Source organism: Tachysurus vachellii, chromosome 10 (genome assembly GCF_030014155.1).
Source record: "Tachysurus vachellii isolate PV-2020 chromosome 10, HZAU_Pvac_v1, whole genome shotgun sequence".
In the NCBI taxonomy this organism is placed as follows: Eukaryota; Metazoa; Chordata; class Actinopteri; order Siluriformes; family Bagridae; genus Tachysurus; species Tachysurus vachellii.
The window spans coordinates 20725055-20735292 of NC_083469.1; the positions used below are offsets into that span (position 1 = coordinate 20725055).

Below are 10238 nucleotides of genomic sequence, written 5' to 3' on the forward strand. Positions count from 1 at the left end.
TACCTCGGGTCATGGGGAGCCTGTGCCTATCTCAGGTGTCATCGGGCACACACACACTCTCATTCACTCACGCAATCACACACTACGGACAATTTTCCAGAGATGACAATCAACCTACCATGCATGTCTTTGGACCGTGGGAGGAAACCGGAGTACCCGGAGGAAACCCCCGAGGCACGGGTAGAACATGCAAACTCCACACACACAAGGTGGAGGCAGGAATCGAACCCCCAACCATGGAGGTGTGAGACGAACGTGCTAACCACTAGTTGCTTAATTCTATGAAAAACAATAACAGAAAGTGATGACTTGTAATCACACACTAGAGTGTCACCCATCTGTGTGTTTTCCCTTGCCAATCTAAATCCATACAGATTTCTGTAAAGCTGCTTTGTGTTCAAACGAATGAAATTTTATCACAAAAACTGTAAGAAATTCAGACACAGTGAAAAGATTTTTGCTTCTAATTGCAGAAATAATGGTTTTCTGAAAATCCTTTTTTCTGTATAACGTGATATGTGAAAAAAAAGTTACATGTCATATGATATTCAATTTTCAGTAAGTAAAACACATCTGAGGAGCTAGAAATGTTGTATATGAATTGATGCACGAAAGGGTTAGTAGGTATAATGTGTTATTTTCTCATCATGAATGCACCGAACACATCATGATGGAGATCTGCATGCTGAATAAAGGGCTTTGGGGGCTATAATACTTTCATTGCAATATTCATGGATGGTTTAACAGGGAAGGATTCGATGGGACATGTAGTGTGATTATTAAAAGTCGAGGACTGAGAAAGTTTCGTTTCCTCTAAAATCTAAGTTCTCGTGCAAAGCCCGGATTTGTACCACGCCCTGCTGTTCCCATGCATTAGTAAGCAAACATACCGCTCTTCTCTACATGGAAAGTTTTACAGGTCTTTCAGAGCTTGTTGACGTCACATCTGCATGCTAACATTCGTGGCCAATGAAACACGTGCGCTCGAGACACGGCGTGTGTGTGTGTGTGTGTGTTGAGGGGGGAGGATGGGCGTGCCAGATGCACTGCATTATAAAAAGAGCTGGATGGTGTTGAAACGGGCTTTGACGGCGGACGAAAGTAACATCATCAGTAAACAAGTTCTCGGTTCTTGGTTCATACTCACATGGATTATTGACTTTACTGATCTGTCCTTGTGGCTGTAACTGTTTAAGCCTTAACGCTGTGTAGGATTAGTCACAATAACAGCTATAAACTACCTCCAGTAAGTCTGCAGATGTTTCAGTTTTGCACCTTGACCTCAAAGTCAAACCAACAAAAACACCAGAACAACTTTATTCACAGTAGAGTGCAAAACAACAACAAAACCAAACCCGAGGGTAGAACAGATGCCTTTGGATGTGGGGATGTACGAGCGCCGGGCAGATTATAAATCTGAGAAACAGTGCCAGCGAACCTCGCTAGCTTACTATCGGGCCGTGCGGGATTTACTGCCGGTGTGGCTGCTGGAGGACATTCGCACCACCGAAGCGTTTCACTGGGAAGACGAAGGTCGCGCATGCGCTTTCTCGCCATCCGAAGCGCTTCTCTATGCGCTCGTCCACGACCACCAGCAGTACGCGCGCCACCTACTCCAACGCTTTGCCGTGCACGCGCTGGCCATGCCGAGCGCGAGCTTCCGCTGCTGCGCGCACTCTTCCACGCCACACGTCGCCGTAGCCGTGCGCTACAACCGCAAAAACATCCTTAAAATGATGATGGACACCCTCAAGGATTGCGCAGACGAAGGCGCAAAAAAGCTGCTTTTGAATCACCGCGGGTGCGCGCACGCAGAGGGCGGTAAAACGGCGCTACACCTGGCGTGTGACCTGGCGCGCCCTGAGTGTCTGCTGCTGCTGTTGGGCCACGGCGCGTGCCCGTACGTCACCGATCGTGCCGGAGACACACCTCTGGACTGCCTCCTGCAACAAATCAGTCAAAGTGCCACGGACATGCGTACGAAGCGCGTGTGCCTCGGATACCTGGTGCTGTTCATGCCTGCTTTACGCTTCCGCATGCGCACGGAGCTGCGCGAGAACCCGGCACTGTGGAGTCGCCTCATCGGCGTGCAGGCGGTCCAGTGGCTCTCCGGTCAATGTCCACCATCGCTCTTTGTCCAATGCATGCGTAACGTAACACGATCCGTCCCTGATGAACAGCTCGAGTCCCTGCCCGACTTCCTCAGACCACCCGATTTCAGATTGCACCAGTCTTAACGCAATAACGCACGAGCTCGGACTGACTCATAAAATGACCCCTTATAAGAAAAGTGTGTAAAAAGTGTCGAAAGCTTCAAGTTATGGCGAGATGTTCCCCGTTATTTCTGCTGGTTGATCGAGTACTTACTACCATTTAGAGCTGCTACACTACACTGAATACTGCACTGTAAATATGTTGATGTTGTAACATAGAATGACGCTTTGTAACTGTTTAAAATATATTTTTTAAAAAGTGATTTTTTTGTGTGTGAAAATTATCAGTGTATTTCTTAAACCCCTTGTGTATACAGTGAATTTCACACACACACACACTCACACACACAGTTCATATGTGATTGTCCTGTGCTAAATCATAATCAGGCTTAGGCATTTTTGGTAAACATCTTTTTTTGTTTGTTTTAATTCTCGAAGTTCATATAGACAGCATAAAGTGATGACAGCAGCAGTAAAAGCATGGTTAATGGAATTAGTGATAATATACCATACGCGTAACATCAGTGCTCTATAATGAGTGCTAGTGTTTCCCGTTTCATTTTCACCAACAGCATTGTGGTCAGAGGAGAAGAGGAGACGAAAAGAGGACACCGGTGTCCCAGAGGACTCTAAATTAAAGGCAAATTATCACAGATAAAAAGTAAAACAACTGCACTACGAATGCAATGTTGATATATGTACGTACGTACCATAATTCATTTCATTGCATAATATTTCTGAGCTGTCTGTGTTACAGAAAAATGTACAGACAAATCACAAGATGAGTTACAAAAAGACACAGTACCATTATATACGTCTCGTATTAAATTAAAATACACCTGATACACATATTTATTTGTTAATAAAGTGCATTCTCTAAATGAAGGTACACGGAAAGAGCAAATACAGCAAATACACCGAGGTGGCTTATAAGAGTGCTGTAGACTGTCACGTTAACACGAACCAGTCTACTAATAACCAAGATAACCAAGTTACAGCAATGAAGAAAAAAACAACAAAACACCACCTCTTTATCTCCTTTTCCAACTTCTGATCATTCATGCATACAGCTGATCTGAACCGACAAACAGCAGGTATGTGAATAACTAAGCATTAAGCATGCCTTGTGCCTGAGTGTATGAAATGAATCCTGGTATCAGCTTTCACTAGCTATTACGAAGTTTGAGCATTTTTTACATACATTCCCAGTTGAGTTCTGTGTCAAAGCAAAGACTGATATATATTAGCAAAATAGTTCCGTTATATTTGTTCTTTTGTTGATTATGACGTGACTAGACCTTAATGCTCAGTATCAATCATTTGAGGCTCTCATTCATCTACACCGGTTAAAAATTGGGAAACTGAAAAGTTTTATTAGATTATAATTATCAGTATGGAATTCCAAATCCATTACTAAGCACTTTTGGTCCCAATAATTTTAGTTCTGTGTCAGGAAGTTTTTAGCTTCATAATGTTTAGCCACATTATGTTTTTGGCTGTACAAGGACACTAACATGTAGCAAGTGTTAAGTTTAACATACTGTTACTGTAAACATATTTAAATAGACTTTCGGTTTGTTAAGCATCAGGGACAAGTCTCTGGTTGCTTCAAAAATGTGTGTGGTGGCCTGGGTGTTTTTCTCGTCCTACTTTACATGGTATATTCTGAAAACTACAGACGTTCCTGAACTGTTTCTCTTCTACGTGTATCTTAAGTGCAATGTAAAATCTGGCCGCTCCAGAATGTGAAAAGGGAGAAAATGATCACATTTCAGACTGTGGCACAGCAGCATTGTGGACATTCTGACAGCCGGAATCTGATTACAGACCGAACCGTTTAAGCTTATGTCCGTTTCGCTTAATCAGCCACAGAAATATATTAATTCACAAAATCCAGAATGGCATTTTCTGGTTTAAAGCTGTGTTCTGTTGCCACAAAGTAAACAGCTGCATACAGTTAATATTAATAGATGTTATACACCAGACATGTAGGTTAGCAAACGTACGTTTGTACATTTTATAAGTTAAGAATTAGCTTGTACACTTTTTTTAATCACCACTATCTTAGTCCGCGCAGAATAGGAGACCATTAACGTGATTTCACTCGTCTTGAGCACTCAATTAATGCTCTTTATGACCAATCCCTTCACATATTTATTTTACGTCAAGATCATACTTTAGTCTCTGTCCCTTTCCCATTTCTGTCTGTGGGGACCACAGTTCATTTTCGTCATATGCATTACATGGTTCTGATTTTGATTTATTTTTCTCCTTTACCTCCAAGTGGCTGATCTTGAGTTTGTAATCTCTGACTTACTTGTGATAGGAGCGGCTCATCGTGTGCATTGTGATACTGTCTGGACCGTTTCATATTAAAAAAAAAAAAAAACTAAATAAATAAATCATAACGGATCCTGATAGTTTGGGTAAAAAGTTAAATAGTGCATGGTTAAAACAAGATAATTAAACATATTTTTGAGACTTCCCTTCAAAACTTATCCATCAAAAATTCTGTACACTCTGTAAAGACACTCTTCTATACACAGTTTAAGAACAGCCAATAACACCCCCCCCCCCCTCCACCCCCCAAAAAAATAAAATAAAGTGATCACCAGCAAAATCAACATAACTGTTTTTACAAAAACACACAACACAGCTGTCTAAATCACCTCCCACTCCTCTTCGAGTTCTTCCCCACTGAGGGAACCTGTGTTGGCATGATTTTTGCCAGTGCTGTGTGGCAGGGTCTTGGTGAGGCGCTGTGTCAATGCACCGGTTGGAGTAACGGCCCAGAGCTCATCCATGGGAGTCACTGCAACAAAGAGACTTGATTGAGCCTTGTGTAGAAAAGAGGTTTAAAGTTTCAGTCCACTCTACAGACATTTCTGTAACTCTAAAACAAAAGTAGACTACTTTTCATTTCGGCTCGAATGCTGCCAGTTCCTCGTGTTTTGATCATGTACTGGATCAAAATACAGTTTGCAAAATGATTCCACCCGTGTTATAAAAAAAACTAATTTAGTTTTGGTGTAAGCAGATCAGTCAGAGAAGCATCCAAGGGGCTAGTGGGGAATCTTAAGAAGCTGGAGAGATCATCTATAGTCTGGACACCAGACAGACACAGTAGTGACAAGAAGCCCTTATTGACAAAAAGCTATATAAACAGCCCATGAGCCCTGGAGATGCAGGGAATGTAGGAAAAAAAAAGTTCTGATCGTATTGGCCTTGGCGCACATGGGCAAAAATACCAGGATCCAGATGTACATAGCTGATGGAGACATATCCCACAAGACAAGTTGTAAATGCAACCAAATGTGAATCTCCAAAGTATTAACCAAAGGTTTTTTTTTTTTTTTACATCAACATTTATTCAAAATAAAAAAAGGTATATATTTAGCAATTAAAATGACAAATAATCAACAAATTTCCTACTGGATCTGGTCTGTTCAGCATTATACAGTATAGTGAGCCTTTACAGAATCTTTGCCTGAATAACCTTTTAAACGCTCACCTGCCAGCCAGTTGACCAAGCCTGGCACCTTCTTCCAGTAGTCCCCAGCTGGGTTCTTTTCCGAGATCCCGTATCGTCGAGCCATCTCACCATTAGGACAGCGCACCCATGCAGTTCTTGTGCTCAGCACTAACTGACTAGCCTGAAGCCCTGCAGAACAGAGACGCCACATTACACACTGTACATATAACAAGACCAGCCACCTTTAATGTGGCTAATGTCAATGCTGGCAAATACAGCTAAGACAATGGACATGCACTAGTGGCGTGTCCAGTAGGTGTGTCCAGTATTTTTGTCCCATTTGAGTTGTTTATTAGGAAGTATCCGCCGATCACGAGCTCCCTTTTTTAATATATATTTCCGCTCCTCCTCGATGAGTGATTTTCACTGACTTGATCAGAAACCTAAGGACGGTTACAGCAGGCACTGATCACATCAGCTGCAGTTACAGACTCAGCTCTCACCATCCTGTTCTTCTCAGGAGCTAAAACCTCGACTGCCTTCTCTATTATTGCCCACTGGTTTGTAGAGCAGTTGGAAGATCATGGTTGGAAGGTCAGCATCATGCTGACATGAGAGGCTGTTTTTGCTCCAGACGTCCCTGAACCATATAATATGAGCTATTTAACCTAACGTATACAACCGTTTGAGTGACAATTTCATAAAAAAGCTCAATATCCACAGTTCATAGACTGTTGTGAGTGGTCAAAATGGCCAAAAATTTGTTCTACCACGTGCACGTCTAGCAGCGGCTCACAAAGTCACGTCTCTGAAAAATCCAGAAGGACATGAAAAACCGCCGAGATTCTATTAGATTAGCAGGTGATCCAGAGCTAATAAATTCAACCAACCTCACTGTATTTATTCTTTCCTTGTCACTGTTTTGTGGAAAGTGTCTCTTGCTCCGTCGATAAAATTTTCCTGAGTGACCTGTGTGAACATGCATTGCTTCAAATGTTTTCTTTTTAGACGGTTTTTAATAATCAGGTCTGTTGAAAGCACCTCTGCTGCTGTCAGCACATGAAACACGGCCGTTGCTTGCAGAGTGTGTTTTTGTTTGTTTCCTTTCATACCATGAAACAGTTCGAAACAGTAGGCACTTTTACTGCAGTCGTGCTTCACCGGCACAAACTGTGGTTGTCATTTGTATGACAGTTGTGCAAATGAAAAGAAATGATGTACAATAACTCTTAACAACTGTTCGGACGTGGATCGCACTTTGATCTAAAATTGCTGATTAGAAAATGCCTAATTATGACATACCATGATAAGAAAACCTGAAATAGTTTTAGCAATACCGGTATAGATAACAGCACAGAAGCATATTTAGTAATATCTGTTGAAATAAACAAAACTTAACGTAGCACATAGAACAATACGTTTTCTGTCCAGGTTCAACAGCTAGGTCAAAAAACAAATAGACCTCCATGGCCAAAAATAGGCCTTGGGCTTCTGAGGATGTGGTAGCTCAGTGTTTAAGGTGTTGGGCTACTGATCGGAAGGTCATGAGTTCGAACCCCAGGTCCACCAAGCTGCCACTGCTGGGCCCCTGAGCAAGGCCCTTAACCCTCAGTTGCTCAGTTGTAAGTCACTCTGGATAAGGGTGTCTGCTAAATGCCGTAAATGTAAATGCAAATGTAAGAACACTACTGAAGAAAAACTTAGACATATGACCTTGATATAAGACTAAAATATAATCAGCTCACCTTCTAGTTACAGTGACAATTCGACATAAAAAAATCATACAAACGTTCAAGCATTCTAGAATGAAAATCTCCCAGACACAGAGACACGCACTGAAAAAAAAACAAATAAATAAAGTTTTCTTTTCATGTCTAGCTGTTTAATTGTGTGAAATGTGCTTCATGCTGATGTTCCTGCTCTAACTACAGTTGCCTTGTGGACAAGCTGGTAAATGTATGATCCGTCACCCAATTCTAGTAACCCAGTGTGAAGTGTGACTGCAAACAGGAAACAAAACAAGTGAGAAAAACAAAACAAAAGAAAAGAAGTATAATGTACCTGGAATGTGCTCCCAGGCCGTCCCAACTGGCATCTCCTCTGTAATGCCAGTGCGCACGTGTACGTTACAGCGGCTGTCCAGAGCCCACAGCATGCGGTCGTTAGGACTGGTCTGAACACGTACTAAGTGCACACCCACAGGCTGCTCCCAGAAAAAAAGAAAAGAAAAGAAAAGAAAAAAAAAAAAAAAAAAAAAAAAACACAAAAGGAACTGTGTTAGGTTACAAAAATCTGAACTCAAGGTGTGAACAGGCTTGGCCAATTGGTTTATGGTGCTTATGCAAAGTCAGACTGGCCTGGTTACCTGCTCAGGTGGCTCGATGCAGATCCAGGCTGGGAGCATCATGCTGGGGTTTAGAGGTTGTGTTCCTACTCGGAAATACACCATACCGTTGGAGTCACATGCCCAGACATTCTGACTGCCACAGGAAAAGCTCAGAAGCCTCACGTGTCCTGTAAGTGACAGTAATATGTTCAGGATCTCATATGTTTATTTTGCATGGTACAACAGCCCTTGATGGGATTCTAAATACTGACTCGATAATTTACAGTAGTTATTTGAACCCCACAGAAGATCTGTGAAGAGACCTGTAAGTTCACAGCTACTCCTCATCCAATCTGATTGATCTAAAAACTGGATCCAGATCCAGATAGGCAAAGCTTGTAGAGACTTACCCAAGAAACTGTGAGTACTGCCAAAGGTGTTTCTACAAAGTAGTGAATAAAGGGTCTGAATAATTATCTAAATAGGAGCTATTAAAAGTCATACATTTCTTGTTGACAAACCTGTTTGCCATTATGGGTTATTCTTAAATTTTCACCTTTAAATCTTCATTTAAGAGCTTACGAGTCCAGCCCAAAAACATTTCATAATAGCAGGAAGACTCAAAAAAGTTGGAGCAGTTAAAACTCTTGCTCTGAATAGAACGCTAATCTCGACGGCCTCATTTGTGAGACTCTTAATCAGAAAAAGATAAAGACTCTTGTCCTACTGGAATATGATGATATGTAAGCCTACGTCACTACAATCCAAAGCAAGATCGAGTCTCTTGTCTGTTTGTTCCTAGCTTGCAGATCTAGTACCAGAATTGTTTTGATTATAATGCTCGGGGTGAATGGCTAACAAATGTCCCTGAACCTACAGCGTCATCACATTCTGATCTAAGGCTTAAAAGTCTATGGCATGTTTGACAGAATTAAAGCAAACCTGGACATAAATGCTATCTACTGGATCAATAGCAGTAATGGAGTTCAGCTGGTGTTGGGAACAAATACTTCACGAATAAGCAGAAAGCATGTAATCGTAGTGACCTTTAAAAGTTTTTCTTTTAAAGCACACGGTACTGCTTAGCTGTGGGGAGAAAGGGTTAATATACGTTCGTCGTTTCAGCACAAGTGGATTTTGTCTTCGTGATGAACTCAAAACAAGAATTAAAGTGATTTATCACATACGATGTTAGATGGAATAAATAGGATTGAGGTCGACAGCTCAGTGATTCATAATCGTGAATCAGACAAGGCTTTGCACTTAAGGGATAATGAGGGATAGTTTATGGTCATTTCATCTATATGTATTACAGCCACAATAAATCCTAAAATCTACAAGAACATTAATAACTATCACCGTTGAACTAAAATACACAGTGCCACAAATAAAGTACAGATTGTCTTCAAGCTATTCAAACATTTTCATTTTGCTATGGGAAAGTAATCAAAATAATTAAAAACAAACTTAATTAATAATTTTTTGTTCTTGAATCAGAATAAAACTGCTACTCAAGCGGTTTTATAAAAACGTAATAAAATATGATATGAGAGTGGACTCGGATCTTTGGACTGTACTGCATTTTTAAAGAACAGGAAACTCTGTGTGGTATAAAAGCTTCTGCAGTCTAAAATTGAGCCTGCACCCTCACGCTGAGCCGAGCTCATCTTTCACCCTGCTACACATCCACATCCAAAACAGGCAAAGCTGCAGCAGCCTCCATCACATGACTGTCTATTTGCACCCCCGCCATTTTCATAGCACAACACAGCAAAACTAGCACAGCCTGTAAAAACCCAACATACTGCAGGCTGTTCTTAACCTGGGGTAACTGGGTAAACTGATGCAAAATCTAATTTTAAGTGCACTGTGAGTCTACAGAAAGTTTCATTCAAATCTACGTGACTGCGATAACAAAACCTTTCTTGTAAGCCTAATCGTCGTGTATCACTTGTGTTCTCTGTTATTTTAAAGTGAAATCTCATGACATCAGCAGAATAAACAGACACAACTGATCCAGGATTACACACACACACACACACACACACACACACACACACTCTCACACACACTCTCACACACTCTCACACACACTCTCACACACACTCTCACACACTCACACACACTCACACACACTCTCACACACTCTCACACACTCTCACACACTCTCACACACACTCTCACACACTCTCACACACTCTCACACACTCTCACACACTCTCTCACA

General features: G+C 41.5%; 2 protein-coding genes across 2 annotated transcripts in view; one reads left to right on the plus strand and one right to left on the minus strand.

Moving 5' to 3' along the window:
• The first annotated feature begins 1062 nt into the window (after nucleotides 1-1062).
• Nucleotides 1063-2476, plus strand: ankrd9 (ankyrin repeat domain 9). The gene has a single exon (XM_060880230.1). The coding sequence runs from the start codon at nucleotides 1371-1373 to the stop codon at nucleotides 2235-2237; it is 867 nt and encodes a 288-aa protein (XP_060736213.1). The 5' UTR covers nucleotides 1063-1370; the 3' UTR covers nucleotides 2238-2476.
• A 133-nt stretch (nucleotides 2477-2609) lies between these two features.
• Nucleotides 2610-10238, minus strand: part of tecpr2 (tectonin beta-propeller repeat containing 2) — a 35375-nt gene continuing 27746 nt past the window's right edge. Inside the window, exons 17-20 of the mRNA XM_060880229.1 lie at nucleotides 8051-8199; nucleotides 7747-7888; nucleotides 5725-5874; nucleotides 2610-5025 (exon numbers count right to left, since the gene is read on the minus strand). Coding sequence (XP_060736212.1) covers nucleotides 4874-5025; nucleotides 5725-5874; nucleotides 7747-7888; nucleotides 8051-8199 — 593 coding nt within the window. The 3' untranslated portion in view covers nucleotides 2610-4873. The remainder of the gene's footprint in view (nucleotides 5026-5724; nucleotides 5875-7746; nucleotides 7889-8050; nucleotides 8200-10238) is intronic.